We start from the raw sequence: 15,565 nt of genomic DNA on the forward strand, positions 1-15,565 counted from the left end.
CACCACAACTTTATCTTGACTTGAAGAATGTCAAACATGAACTGCATAATATTCTTTCACAGCAGGTGGAATTTGCTTTGGCCTCCTTACAACAGCCATATTGGGAAGACGGTGAGCATCCCAGTAAGATTCTGGCACAGTGTCTTAAGGCGAAGTCCTATCCAGATAGTTGGCAGCCTCCAAATTCAGAGGCTAGAGGATCCAATGCAGGGTGGGAGGAGAGTGGCAGCGATTTCACCCGTCTAGCAGTGGCACCTCAGAGTGGGAGGGCAGGAGGCTGGGGTGGCCACAGGATTCATCATAACGCTGCTGCCCCCATCTCCCCCCTCCAGGAACGCCCCCTTTTCCCCATCTCTGCACTCCACTTTCCAAGCCCAGAGAGGTAGCCGGCGTGGTTCTCTCTGCACTGGCTACGAGGGGAAGGGGCGGGGAGCACAGTTTCCTGGCTCTGAGTTTGGAGCCAGGAAACTGAACTATCCTATGCCCCCCAGACGCTGTCTGGGGGGCATAGCATTGCTCTCCCCTGTGACAAAAACATCAAAATTTTAGTTCAGCTATCAAAGATGAGAGTGATATGATATACACCTCTCCCATAGGTATACATTTACAATTGTCAAAGTTTTATTTTGATTGGTATAGTGCAGTTAATGAAACATCAGAGGAAGACATGGATGCTTGGTTTTCTCCAGTCGATCTTCACTGTTTAGATTCTTCACAATGGCAGTTTTTTTTCCAGCTCCTTTGTGAACTGAGGAAATTAGGAAAGCAATTCAGAATATAAATACTGGGAAATGACATGGTCCGGATGGGTTTCCCGTTGAATGGTATAAAACATTTTCCAACCAGATAGTTCCAAAACTTCATCATCTTTATAATAATATTTTTGTATCGGCCTCTTTCTTCATTGTTAGATTATGCTTATAGTCGTATGATTCCTATGCGTGGCAAAGATTATACGTATTGCACTGTTGGCCTATTTTGTTAACTAATGTAGATATTAAAATAGTAACTGCAATTCTGGTCAATAGATTGCAAGAGGTTACTACAACATTGGTTCGAGCCAATCAGGTGGGATTTATTAAATATAGACAGGGGGCTGATAACCTTAGATTAGTCACTGATCTGATAGCTTTAAACATGATATAATAGACCAGGCTGCCATTGTGTGTTTGGATGCTGAAAAGGCCTTTGACAAAATTAATTGGACATTTATCTTCACCATGTTGAGTAATGTTGGCTTTCCTGCAGAATTTTTTAATGGGTCAAAATTTTATTCTCAACCCTGAGAGCTTGAGCTATGCCTAACGGTGTCTTCTTGGCTTTCTTTTCTTTTGAGGTACCAGACTAGGATGTCCCCTTTCTCTTTTGATATTTATGTTTGGAATCTCTGCTCTGTGCTGTTAGACAGAATAGTGGTATTCACAGCTTTGTGCATGATTGTTTAGAATTTAATATTATTCTTTATGCTGATCTTTGCTTATCTTGAAACTCCAGTCATCTGTTCTGGCTTTGATGCAGTTGGTTAATACTTTTGGTAATTTGTCTGGCTATTCAACGAACTGGTCAAAGTCTGAACTGATGCTGATTGGAGATACTATGTCTCATAATGGATTAGCTAACTGGCAATTCCGATGGTGCCCAGATGTTATTACCCATTTGGGAATACTTATTCCAAGAGATATATCTCAAATAATCACACTCAATTTGAATAGGTTGATTAATGAGATCTGATGGGATTTAGACAGATGGGCATCTTTAAAGTTGACTTCTGGGGTAAGGTAAATACACTCAAGATGAATGCTATACCTCGGATTATTTTATGTCTGGCAAATATTGTTAAAACGTAATGCTCTGTTTCGTGATTTGGGGGGTGGGGGTCCTCCCCACCACTAATACCCTTGAAAAGGATGCAACTTCCAATTAAAGAAGGTGGGATTAACCTCCTGGATATTGCTTTATATAATTGGGCCTATTTGTTGACCTGTACTAAATTTTGGTCTTTTCCACATAGATCAGATTTTCCACCTCGGTCAGTTTTGGAATCTTCTTGTCTGGATCCTCTCACTGATCATAGAGGTTGATCGCAGCATCCAGGTAGGTTCATGTCGGGAGAGGTGTTCCATCAGGTATTGCAGTCCCAAACCGTTTAAGACTTTATAGTTAAAACCAGCACTTTGAATCAGGCTCAGAAGCATACAGGAAGGCAATGCAAGCGAGCCAGAATTGGTCATATGTGCTCAGACCATTTGGTCCCAGTTGTTAATCTGACTGCTGCATTTTGCACAAGCTGCAGCTTCTGAACAGTCTTCGAGGGCAGCCCCACGTAGAGTGCATTGCAATAATCCATTTTAGGGCGTAATCCTATGCATGTTTAGACTGGGAGTTGTAAGACTTTCTTCTGTTTAAACGTGTATAGGATTGCGCCCTTAGAGATCACCAGAACACAGATTACCGAAACCAGGTTACCCCTGTCCCACATAGGGGCATAGCTGGGCCACCAGCCAAAGCTGGTAAAAGGCACTCTGTGCCACTGAGGCCACCTGAGCCTCAAGTGATAGAGATGGCTCCAGGAAAACTCCAAGCCACGAACTTGCTCTTTCAAGGGGAGTGCAACTCCATCCAAAACAGGTTGAACACCCTCCATCTGGTCAGAAGAGCCACCCACTAACAGCATCTCACTCTTGTCTGGATTGAGCTTCAGTTTCTTAGCCCTCATCCAGTCCATTGTTGCAGCCAGGCACTGATTTAGCCCATCCACAGCCTTACCTGATGAGGATGAAAAGGAGAAGTAGAGCTGCATGTCATCAGCATACTGATGGCAACACATTCCAAAACTTTGGGTAACCCCTCTCAGCGGGGGACAAAGCCAACCCCCGAGGAACCCCATGCTGGAAAATCCATGGCGCTGAGCAATATTCCCCAAGCACCACCTTCTGGAGCTGGCCGTCCAAGTAGGAGTGGAGCCATTGCAACACTTTGCCCCCCACTCCCAGCTCAGGGAGTTGCCCCCAAAGGATACCATAGCTGATGGTATCAAAAGCGCCAAGCAGGGTCACACTCCCCTCTCTCCTGACATAGGTTATCATACAGGGCAACCAAGGCTGTTTCCATACCAAAACCTGGCCTGAACCCTGACTGAAATGGGTCCAGATAATCAGTCTCATCCAAGAATGTCTGGAGCTGGTTGGTGTGAAGGTAGGCCTGACTAGGCCTTGTAAGTAGTTTGGTTCAGGCGAGGTGCCTGATGGGATTGAAAGAATGTATATGTGTCTGACCATGAGAAAGTAATTGTAACTTGCTCCTTATAAGCAGGAAATTCCTATCCATCAAAGTAGCTCATCCCTAAAGATAAGAATGCAGCTGTGCTGATAAGACTGTTGCTGAGAATTTAATTTCTCTTGAGCATGCGTAGTGTATTTTCTTTGTTCTCCAACTTTCAGTCTGTATAAATGCATCTTTTTTTTTTAAATTTGGAGACTCAGTTTCGACTGACTCTCCCACAGCTGTGCTTTAATACATTCCTGTTAAACCTAACCTGCCTTGGATATTTCTTTAACATTGGCCACCACCTGCTTGAGGACCTTGCCCAGGAAATGCATTTGCCACTGGCCTAAAGTTGTTAAGATCTTCTGGGTCCAGAGAGGATTTCTTCAGGAGTGGTCTCAGCATCACCTCTTTCAGACAACACCGAAAGTTTATGCTGTATTTTACCTTGTGAATTCTTGTGAACTGCCCAGAGAGCTTCAGCTATTGGGCAATATAGAAATAAATTTCAAGCCTAACTGGTGAAGCGCCTTTGACCAATCTTCCTGCCATTTGCTGCAAAGTTGCTGGTGTAGCACCCATATATTCTCGCCCTCCTGTGGATCAGGACCAATCTTGGGAGTCATGGGAAGTTTGGATGGGCCTGGCACCATGCTTGCCAGACTCATCCTACTAGGTGAGGGGGTAGATCAGGGCTTTCCTCTGGGGCAAAACAGTTCTTTATATTTCTTTCTGTAACCTGATCAGAGCTCCGCTTCATTCCACTTGGTGATTTTTCAAAAAGGAATTGATTACGTCTGTATTCTGAGTAAGTAAAGTGTATAAGTGATAGACAGAAGTGGAAACTCAAAACATATGTGTCCATCTTGGCTCGATCACAAGCCACGCCCCCCTACACTGACGAGTTTTGATTACAGAACCTCCATCGTCAGCGACTCACTGCCCTGCATCCTGGTACAGATGTTTCCCAGAATGTTAAGGATCACCACGAGATTCTCACAGGACCGTACTCGGATAAGCACTACTCTCAGCCTAAGAGGCCCAGTTGTGTAGGATTGGGTGCTGGAATAAAATCATGGACTCCAAATGCAGAATACCCTTTGATGCCCTTGTTCCTGAACCTCCTAACTGCTTTGCAAAGTCAGGCTGGGCAAAATGGGTCCCAATACTTGCCACAAACTACAACACCCCCACCCCCACCCTTTATCCAGGAGAATCAAACTCCAAAGGAACCACCCATAGGTCGTCCAGCATGTGTGCTGGTGAAAATCAACATGAGGTAAAGAATGAATAGTTTTCATTCATACACCCAAAATATTCTATCCCAACCAAGCATCTCAGGTTCCAAAGAAACCACACCATGCCTGCTATTGGAAATCTCAGTGTAGCGGTGAATTATTTTTTACGCTCTCATTCATCATGGTGCAATTCAAAATCCAAAAGAAGAAACCTGAACTCTTGTGCAATCCAATCTTACCGGAGTGCCACAAAAAAAGGCATAAGGATTGTGAAGGTTGCTAGAAGAGGGTTGCTTCTAACCCATCCCCCCAGCGACTGATGTAAACAACGAACAGGACTGGGTCAACACATAGGAGGGTTCCTCTAGCATTACTGTAAGGCTCAGATGTTTCATAAGGCAATACAACGTGGGGCATCATTGCTGGTCCCAGACACTCCACCTTCCCCATCTGGATTTGGGCATGAAAGACCAACGGAAAGTGTGGGTGCATAGAGGGTAAGTTGTCAGAAAGCACGTTGCACACCATCACCGATCCCGTGGCATGTCAGTTAAGCTGTGGGCCTTAGATTCCAGTTTTCTGGCTTTGTGGACCTTGAGCCAACGTGAGAAAGGCTTAACTCTGGTCTTAAACTAACAGGATTTTGATCAATGAATATTGGCTGAAGCTACGCAAATCAGAAGCAAAGGCTACTGCCTTAACAGACACGCCCCGTGATCAGTGAAGATGTTGTGCAATGTTACAAATTGTGCTCGCTTACAACTTATTCCTCTCCCCACCCCCCAATGCACACATGATTTTCCATATCCTTTCAGGCCAAATTGAGATGGGGAGGATCAAGTGCCTCGAAACAGTAAAGATGCCCCCTGTTCTCCCTGTCCTGTATTGTCTTATGAAGCATCTGAGCCTGACAGGTTTGCTAGAGGAGTCCTCCTGTGAGTTGACCCAGGCCTGCTTGTTGCTTACATCAGTAGCAGTTGCACAGTAACATGTAGTGTTGTCTGACCTCATGAAATCACGTTTCAAAACTGAAGGAATAGGCACTGCACACAGAATCCACTAGATTTCCTCGGCAACATCAGATGTGTCCGAAAATAGTGGAGTGCTGGGAGCATTCTAGCCTGAGAATGATACCGAGCATGCATGACAGCAGTTGCTGCTAACGGCTTTAATGGGGCAGGAAAACGTTAATGACTTTTGACCCGCTACTTAGAACGTCACCAAACCGATGAAAGCCTCCTTTCCTTAACAGGCCAGAATGTGATGCATACAAAAGTTTTCATAATGGTTTAAGAGTAATATATGATCACGTGTTTTCAAAAACTGAAGATTTACAATTTCTCCCCTGTGTGAGTTTTTCGAAGATGAGTGAGACATGACTTCTGACTGAAGATCTGTCCACACTACGAAAACAAAATGGTGTCTCCCCTGTGTGAGTTCTCTGATGAGAAGTGAGATGTGTTTTCTGACTAAAGCTCTTTCCACACTCCAAACAATGATATGGTTTCTCCCCTGTGTGAGTTCTTTGATGACAAGTAAGATAATCCTTCCTATTGAAGCTCCTTCCACACTCCAAACAATGATATGGTTTCTCTTTTGAGTGAGTTCTTCGATGACGAGTGAGATGTGCCTTCTGACTGAAGATCTTTCCACACGAAAAACAAATAAATGGTTTCTCCTCTGTGTGAGTTCTTTGATGAGAAGTGAGCTGTGAATTCAGACTAAATATCTTTTCAGACTGCAAACAATGATATGGTTTCTCTCCTGTGTGAGTTCTTTGATGAGAAGTGAGTTGTGTCTTCAGACTGAAGGTCTTTCCACACTCCAAACAATGATATGGTTTCTCCCCTGTGTGAGTTCTTTGATGAGAAGAGAGATGTGTCTTCTGACTGAAGCTCTTTCCACACTCCAGACAATGATATGGTTTTTCCCCGGTGTGAGTTCTTTGATGACAAGTGATATATTCCTTCCTATTGAAGCTCTTTCCACACTCCAAACAATGATATGGCTTCTCTTTTGAGTGAGTTCTGTGATGACGAGTGAGATGTGCCTTTTGACTGAAGATCTTTCCACACTCAAAACAAATAAATGGTTTCTCCTCTGTATGAGTTCTTAGATGACAAGTGAGATGTGTCTTCAGACTGAAGCTATTCCCACATACCAGACATTTATATGTTTTCTTCACAGTGTAAAATTTGCAAAGAGCTTTGATGTTTGATTCAGAATTGAAAGTTTTCCTATGCAGATGGAACCTATTCTTTTCCAGTCTTTTATGTATTATTTCTTGGATTATGATATGATGGTTGCCATTGCCCTGAGAAGCAAAGGAATTCTTCCTCATATTCTGATTTGCTTGTGTTTTACTTCTCTGCGGTTGAGTATTTATACATTTGTCTCTTTTCTGTGACATTCCATGTTGTTCTCTCTTATTCTCCCCTTCCCACTTGTCACCTTCTGAAATGAAGACAACAAATTGATAAGAGACTGAGTTAGCAACAGAACTTCGAATAACTGAGCACCTTCAATTAATGATTTCGATAAAAGGAAGAACTGAAAAAGGAGTTAGATGTGATGCAGTTCTTACCATATGTTTTCCTGCCTTTGTTGACTGGCATTAACTGACTGTTCGTGTGGTACAATGCATTTGATTGAGACCATGACAACCTGGGTTCTTCTTTCAGCTGAGAAATGAAATGTACTGTGTGTTTCTGGGCCAATTACTCTCTCTCGGCCTAGTTGACCTCACAGATGTACAGTCAGGCTGCTCGGCACTAGGACAGGTATTGCAGGCTCCAATGAAATCTGGGAACAACGGACATGGTCCTTTAAAGTGTTACTGCCTGTGCAAAGGCAGGACCAGTAACACACAAAGTCACCTTACCTAATGGCCCTATAGGTCACTGACCCAAAGTCAGACCTGGCATTACCAAGCTAATCAGAAGTGCACATAGTCAGAAAGACTTGAGAGAGGCAAATGCAAATCCAACTGTACAAGCATATGCCAACCGTGCAGTGATCTCCCAGAGGTAAGTAAATTACCAGCTCAGGGGCTCGAAACAGAATTTCTTACCCTTTAATAAAAGACGCAATCTTGAATAGCTGCATGCTCAGCACCTCCTTTACTGGGCACCTGTTCCAAATGGGCCACTTGTACATTTGAGATGACTCTGGCAAGGGGTCACAGAATCATAGAATAGTAGGGTTGGAAGGGCCTACAAGGCCATCGAGTCTAACCCCCTGCTCATTGTCAGAGCATCCCTGACAGTTGGCTGTCCAGCCTCGTCTTGAATGCCTCCAGTTTGGGAGAGCCCACCACCTCCCTAGGTCACTGGTTCCTGATGTTTTTCCTGATGTTCAGCTGGAATCTGGCTTCCTTTCACTTCAGCCCATTGTTCCGTGTCGTGCAAACCCCATTGTTTTCATCCTGAAACACCCAGGAAACTTCCTGTAACTCCTTTGTGGATTTGCAATGTCACACCTGGCACCTTTTGCGCCCTTGAAGGTTTTGTGGAACTGGATACAAATCCAGAGTGTCATGCACTTGGTCTGGCAGCTTACTATAGCAGTTCCATCCGTAGCTGTTGGACCAGTACCATCCTGGGTCCGTGCTACTGAAACCACCTTGGTCTCCTGGCCTATGCGCTATCGGCAAGACTCCACCTGCTTTTCAGAGCGTGGCAAACCCTAGAGTTCTGGTGCCCTCACACAGAGAGAAGCTGAAATAAGAACTGAAGTAGAGCCCTGCTGGATCAGACAAAGGGTCCACCTAGTCCAGCATTCTGTTCACACAGTGGCCAACTAGCTAACAGGGAACCCAGACGCAGGACATAAGTGCAACAGCACCCGCCCGCCCATGTTCCCCAGCAACTGGTGTCCATGGGCACAGTGGCTCGGGTTAACTATTCCCATCCCTCCACCCCATTTATGACGGGTCAGTTCTATGTTTGTATTTGTTGCAGCTCTTAATGTTTCCTGATGATTTGGAGCCCGGAAGATGATTGTTGTTTTGATTCTGTTGTGGTTTTCTAATATTTTGTATTGATGTCTCACCAGTATTAGCTGCTGTGTGGACTGCTGTTTAATGGAAAGGCAGGATTATGAACGTTTTAGTACAGAAAAACTGACGAATCCTGGTAGACTGGAAGAAAGGATCTGGAGATGGCGAAATATTCAGTCGAACTCCACATGGCCCCTGCAGGGGAGGCCTTCAACTATGCCTTAAAAATGTGCCTGTTCTAGGCTGACTTTCCCAAATCAATGTTTTACTGCTGGTGGTTCTAGAGACTCTGAGCTATCTTAATGCATCTTGTGAAAATTTTGAGGCATATTTGAAGCCTGTGTCCTTAAGCTGCGGCCTAAAAATAGTGTTTAATTATTTGATGATTTTAATATACTCAGTGTGTATTTTCTTTTTGAACTCTGCCTTCTGAGGGCAGTTTCCTCAAAGGCCATCTCAAAATGCTAAATTAATGAATAATACAGGATCTGTGCAAAAAATGGCAATATTATCTTGCTCACCATTATTGAATTTGGAACCCGACAGTATCAATATCAGGAAAACAAGGGGCCTTACCAAGAGAGGCCACGATCCCCCAGTTCTCCTCCATGATTTGCCTGTGCAGGGCTCTCTGGTCAGGATCCAGCAGTGCCCACTCCTCCTCAGTGAAGCACACAGCAACCTCCTCAAACGTCACCAGAGCCTGGTGGAAAAAAGAAAAATGTCCTTGTCAAGGATAATGGAAAGTGAGGTGGCTGGGCATTATCCTGCAGGATTGAAACCTGCTTGCTGTGACAACCGATTGCTGGGGGAACACCACCAAGAAATGGCTCTGGCCCTCCTGCCCCGCTTGCAGCTTCCCAAGAAGCATCTGGTCAGCCACTGTGGGAAACAGGATGCTGGACTAGAGGGGCCTTTGGTCCCATCCAGCAGGGCTCCCCGTATGATCTTAGCTTGGCCAGAAGGAAACAGAAGGGGAGAGAGGTATTCTTGCCCTGGGAGGTGAGTAGGGGACGGAGGCACCCAGGCTGCTCCCTGCCTGTCTCCTAGTGATCCTTCTGCCTACCTGATCCGGTTCCACTCCATCCCAAGGACAAAGAGATGGCCGAGTACCCATTCTCAGCATCATTCCAGCCCCTGTAAGAGACAAAAGTAATGTAAAGCCAGTAGCACATGTTTGTCTCAGAGACTGAGATTACAATCTTAAAGTCACGGACACTCCGTCCCTTGGAACACAACAGAACTGACTTCCCAGTCAAATCCACAGAAGTCTAAGTACGCCTGGGCATTACAAGATGCCGTAGCTTCAATCTGCATTTTGATAATTCATTTGGGTAAATGTGCATATTTCCCCATTTGGGCTCTTGGCCACAAATCAAACTGTGGGTTTCTATGCATAAAGTCTCCAACTGTTGAAACTTAAATGAGTTTTGAACTGTGGAAATGGCTGGAGACAAGCATCTTCCCCCTGAAAACATTCAGGGGGAACATAAAAGGAGATAAATGATCTCTTACATTCTCTAGACAGCGAGACTAGGTTGAAATATAGCCACCCCCAAATTAAGCCTTACACTGCAGGGCAGCACATCCATCCTCCTCCTGCCTGCTCCCTCTTTGTGGGGGGCTCCGTCTGGTGTCTGGTGGACTCTTCTCTGCTGCAGGGAAATCAAAGACCACTCCTGCAACCAGACTCTGTACCTGAAACAGCAATGGAGATCCAAGACATGGAATGAGAAGATTAGAAAAGGAATGAGAGAGGCAAAATGTTGGGGGAAATATCTCTCCTTGGGTGATTTCCAGAATGGTTTGGCCAATTAGTAGAGAGTTTTTGGATATCCCTGCTCACATTCTGACCCCTTGGGTGAAATGCTCTCACCTGCTGCTCTTTCTGCTTCTCCTCCTCTGCCCGGCTCAGGAGGAAGCCTTCTGCCAGGGCCACCGCCTGGGAACTGGTCTCTGCTCCACACTCTCTCACCCAGCTTGCCATCTCCCCAGGCAGGATGGCCAGGAACTGCTCCAGGACCACCAAGTCCAGGATTTGGTTTTTCGTGTGTTGCTCTGGCTTGAGCCACTGATGGGAAAGATTGCGGAGTTGGTTGCGAACCTCTCGGGGGCCCTCAGCCTCCTGGTAGCAGAACTGCCTGAAACGCTGGAGCTGCACGTCTGAGCTGACCATGTCCTCACCCAGAGTTTTCTGTAGTGTTCTTTCCCAGAAATCCCCACTGGCATCAGGGTCTCTTCGTGCTTCAGCACCAGCTCTGTCCTGCTTGGCCATCTTTGATCTGCGTTTCAAAAAACCCCTCCAACTTCATCCAAGTCCCCAGCCACACACTCTCTCCGTGAAGCCTTCTGCTGCTGCCATCTTCTCCATATGCCTCTCTTATACTAAACTTCCTTAAAACCTGTTTACAATAAAGCTCTCAGTCATGTAAAGAAATCTTTGTTCATTAGTCATTTGATTTTTAAAGGTCAATGTATTACTTCACCGAATTCACAAACACATAAAAGCTAGAAATTCTGAGGAACACTTACATTTCTCTTTCCTTTAGACAAATTGTTTTACATCATATAATAAAACAGACCCATAATATTTCGCCCCGATTTTCTGAGCTATACTACCTCAGCACTTGCAGGCTCCATTGCTAAGTAACATAGCTAGGAGCTGCCTCACTGGAACACAGCAAATGTTCTCACAAGACAGCATCCTCCATCCGAGGAGAACACAGATTTTGTGCCCCACAGAAACACGAAGTCACTGCTCTGTTGATGTTTGCCTTTTTCTGTTCTTTTTCAACACCTCTTTTTCATTCCCCATTTTTTAAAAAATTCACTTCTTGTCAGTTTTCTCCTCCTTCTCTACAGGACTCCTCTCCAGCTGCCTCTTTCTGTAGGGCTGCATCACAGGTGTGACACAAGAGCTTTTCCTGCCTTAGCCAAAAATCCCACTGACGCCTGTCCCCCCCGCCCCCCCGTAGTAAAATATCATTCATAAAATAGCAATTCAAATAACTGAAGCCTGCTGCCCTTTCAGGGCTCCCTGAATCGGCTGCCTCATGGGAAGGCCGGTCTTGGTGGGCACTTCGTCACCCTCTACCTACCTCTGTTGTATTCTGTCAGCCTGGCCAATCCATCAGAGGGCAAGGGACGCGTCTCAGCCACATCAGGGGACCCACAGTTGGGGGGGGAGCAGTGCCTGGTTAATGGGGGAAGGATTTCGATCAACACAGAGCTTCCTAATCAGTTGGAATAACTGACTCAACGCTGCAGTTCTCTCCCCCCCCCCGAAAGGGGCCTCCGGGTTTGCTGAACCGAGGAAAGAGGAAAGCTCCCTGATATCGTGGGGGGAACCCCAACTGGGCCAGCTGCACAGGCCTCCTCCCCATGGCGCGAAACGGGGGGTCTGGCTCCCCCCCGTAATGCGAAATCACATCCCGCCCGGACTCGCTGGGGTTGAATTTGGGCATCTCCCCCGAGGGGGGCTTCCGCCCGCTCTTCACTCTCTTGCCCCCCATGTCCCGCCGTCCCCCGCAGTCCGGGGCCCCCCTACCCCACTGCAAGGCGGGCGCGGGGGTCGCACCTGACCCCGCCCAGGAGGCGGCGGAGCAGCGCCCGGGCGACGCCGCAAATCCCCTCTCCTCCGGAGGAAGAGGCGGGGCAGGAAGGGCCGCGGGGAGCGCATTTCCGGGGGGCCGCGGCCCCTCCCCCGCCCGTCTAGGAGGCCGGGCCGTTCCTCGACCCCCGCAAGCCCGCGCAGGCGCTCGCGGCTCCTCCCCGAGCAGGACCCGGGACGCGCCTTCCCGGCTCCCGCGGGGCGCTGCTGCAAGCGCGTCCCCTGTTCTGGCCGGGGCGTTTTCTCTTCCCGCCGCAGGCCTCTGCTCGGCCGGCGGGCGGGGCGGCAAAACGTGGCCCTCCCTGTCCTTGCCGGGCGGCTCAGAAGGTCGCAGGAGCTTCCACAAGTCCGCCCAGGACGCTGGTGCCCTCAGGGCGCGAGGGAGGAAGCTGCAGTTCCGCCCTGCGGGCGCCTGCTCCCGGCTTAGGTCCGCTCAGTTCCCTGGCGGTTACTCCCTGGTGCATGTGGATTTCGGCCTCCCCAAGGCTGCCCCCGCCCAGCTGGGGCCCCCTTGGAATCAATACGGTGGCAGCCCAGGCTGACCGGCACCTTCTCGCTGTCAGGCCGAAAGCCCTGTTCCTAAGCGGTGCTTGCAGTGAAAACCACCCTGACTTTCTGGGTCTTAGTTACTTTGGCCCACAGTGAGCAAAACGTGTTGAAAAACAAGGACAGAAAGACTTGTGAAGCAGCAGACCTTTCCCTCTGCCTGGAACAGAGATAAAGTGGTTGTGATTGTGGTTTTAATGTTCTATATATTTTAATTTTTGTGAACCGCCCAGAGAGCTTTGGCTATTGGGCGGTATAGAAATGAAATAAATAAATAAAATAAAGACGAACACTTCAGATACGGTGGTGGCACAGAGAAGTAGGATCTGCAACGTAGCATTGTCTTGGCTTTTCTTTTGCAGTTTGTGGGATAGGAAACCTTTTAAATTTAAATTTGCTTACATATACATTTTTATGACTTTGAAATGCTCTCACCTGCTGCTCTACCTGTTTCTTCCCCTCTGCCCGGCTCAGGAGGAAGCCTTCTGCCAGGGCCACCGCCTGGGAACTGGTCTCTGCTCCACACTCTCTCACCCAGCTTGCCATCTGCCCGGGCAGGATGGCCAGGAACTGCTCCAGGACCACCAAGTCCAGTATCTGGTTTTTCGTGTGTCGCTCTGGCTTCAGCCACTGATGGGAAAGATTGCGGAGTTGGTTGTGAACCTCTCGGAGGCCCTCCGCCTCCTGGTAATAGAACTGCCTGAAACACTGGAGCTGCACGTCTGAGCTGACCATGTCCTCACCCTGAGTTTTCTGTACTGTTCTTCCCCAGAATTCACCACTGGCATCAGGGTCTCTTCGTGCTTCAGCACCAGCTCTGTCGTGCTTGGCCATCTTTGATCTGCGTTTCAAAAAACCCCTCCAACTTCATCCAAGTCCCCAGCCACACACTCTCTCCGTGAAGCCTTCTGCTGCTGCCATCTTCTCCATATGCCTCTCTTATACTAAACTTCCTTAAAACCTGTTTACAATAAAGCTCTCAGTCATGTAAAGAAATCTTTGTTCATTAGTTATTTGATTTTTAAAGGTCAATGTATTACTTCACCGAATTCACAAACACATAAAAGCTAGAAATTCTGAGGAACACTTACATTTCTCTTTCCTTTAGACAAATTGTTTTACATTATATAATTAAAAAGACCCATAACATTTTGCCCTGATTTTCTGAGCTATACTACCTCAGCACTTGGAGGCTCCATTCCTAAGTAACATAGCTAGGAGCTGCCCACAGTGAGAAAAATGTTTTGAAAAACAAGGATAGAAAGACTTGTGAAGCAGCAGACCTTTCCCTCTGCCTAGAACAGAGATAAAGATGAACACTTTCGATATGGTGGTGGCAGAGAGATGTAGGATCTGAAACTTAGCATTGTCTTGGCTTTTCTTTTGCAGTTTGTGGGATAGGAAACCTTTTTAAATTTAAATTTGCTTACATATAAAGTTTTATGACCTTGATAGGAAGCTTTTTTAAAAGCCCAAGGGGGGGGGGGCTGGGTGCAGAGGGGACTGCTATTATAAGGTCTGCTGCTATTTATTTGTTTGTTTAAAATATTTCTTGGCCGCCTTTCCAGGCAGAAGCCCTCCCAAGGCAGCTTACAACAATAAAATACATAAAAACGGTTAAAATATGTAAAAGTTTTAAAAACATAAAAACAATAAAAGCCAACAATAAAACCAACAACGATGTTGACAACAGCAACAATAGCAGTCTATTGCTATTGTAGAGTTGTTGTTGTTGTTCAGTCGTGTCCGACTCTTCGTGACCCCATGGACCATAGCACGCCAGGCCTTCCTGTCCTGCGCTCTCTCCCGGAGCGTGCTCAAGTTCATATTCATTGCATCCGTGATGCTATCTAGCCATCTCATCCTCTGCCGTCCCCTTCTCCTTTTGCCTTCAGTCTTTCCCAGCATCAGGGTCTTTTCCAGGGAGTTGTAGAGTTAGTATCAAGCAAAAAGTTTTTATGCTGCTGTTACTGGGAATTGTATTTTTACCATTTAAGGGAGCAATCCTATGGCCAGTAGTAAGCAGCTAGACAGCCGTAGGATACGTTGGTTTCCAGAAACTGACCTCGGAGCCTGCGCTCCAAGGTTGGTTCCCTGAGAACCGACCTTTCCCTCTTCCCGTGCTCTCTGCCAGGCAGCTCAGAATGGCCCCGCGCTCGCAAGAGGAGTGTGGATTGGCAAAAATGGGGCGTTCCGGGGTGGGGATGGCGGAAATGCCCGTAAGACACATCCTATGAAGGGCAGCTGAAGTACAGAGGGGACGATCCCCTCTGCGCTTCTCCTGCCCTGCATTGGATAGGCGGCCGCCCATCCCGATGGGATTGTGCCCTAAATTGTTTTTATGGTTTTAGTGTGAAACACCTGAGGACATTCTGCCCTGAAAAGCAGTATGGAAATACTTAAATGATGTATGTGACTTGCCTGGGAAAAAAATCCCAGTCTAAACACAACGCTTAAGGCTTTTAGTATCCCATTTACTTCCCTAAAATTAACTTATCTGCTTAACTCTTTGGTCTTAAAAGGTGCTTAACATTGGCTGGATTGTACCCTAAGTATGATTATTACACTCAATCAATGTCAGCTCTAAAATTGGTGTGTGTGTGTGTGGGGGAGCCCTCAGATACGAGGGCCTCAGCTCGCCTCCCCCTCGGACTGGGCCCACCTGCTTGCCCGCCTCTGCGCTCCCCTGCCTTCTCTCCCTGGGCCCAATCTGCCTAGCAGAAGAGAGCAAGGCGAGGGCAGACCGTGGCTGCTCTCTGTCTCTGCTCTTGCGGCTACCCCACCCTTGGAAAGGGCCTCGGAGGAGGCCTACAGGGCAAGGGGGAAGAGAAGGAGCTGGGCCAGAGGGCTTGGCAGATCCCTGGTAGGATGTGGCCTCAGCAGTTGCCTGACAAGGCCGAGCCCTGATTT

The 15,565-nt window shown here is 47.1% G+C and overlaps 1 protein-coding gene across 1 annotated transcript; it reads right to left on the reverse strand.

Annotated features, from left to right (window-relative positions):
* Positions 1–360: 360 nt before the first annotated feature.
* Positions 361–12,142, reverse strand: LOC146355931 (zinc finger protein 202-like). Its single transcript, XM_084830855.1, is given in 8 exon segments — positions 361–5,907; positions 5,910–6,956; positions 9,076–9,202; positions 9,566–9,636; positions 10,071–10,197; positions 10,376–10,901; positions 11,598–11,692; positions 12,077–12,142. Coding segments are annotated over 6 exon segments (1,845 nt in total). The 5' UTR covers positions 10,775–10,901; positions 11,598–11,692; positions 12,077–12,142; the 3' UTR covers positions 361–5,833.
* Between the last annotated feature and the right edge of the window lie 3,423 nt (positions 12,143–15,565).

Source organism: Heloderma suspectum, chromosome 2, assembly GCF_057233095.1.
Source record: "Heloderma suspectum isolate Gila_16-S chromosome 2, 16-S_ref, whole genome shotgun sequence".
Taxonomy (NCBI): Eukaryota; Metazoa; Chordata; class Lepidosauria; order Squamata; family Helodermatidae; genus Heloderma; species Heloderma suspectum.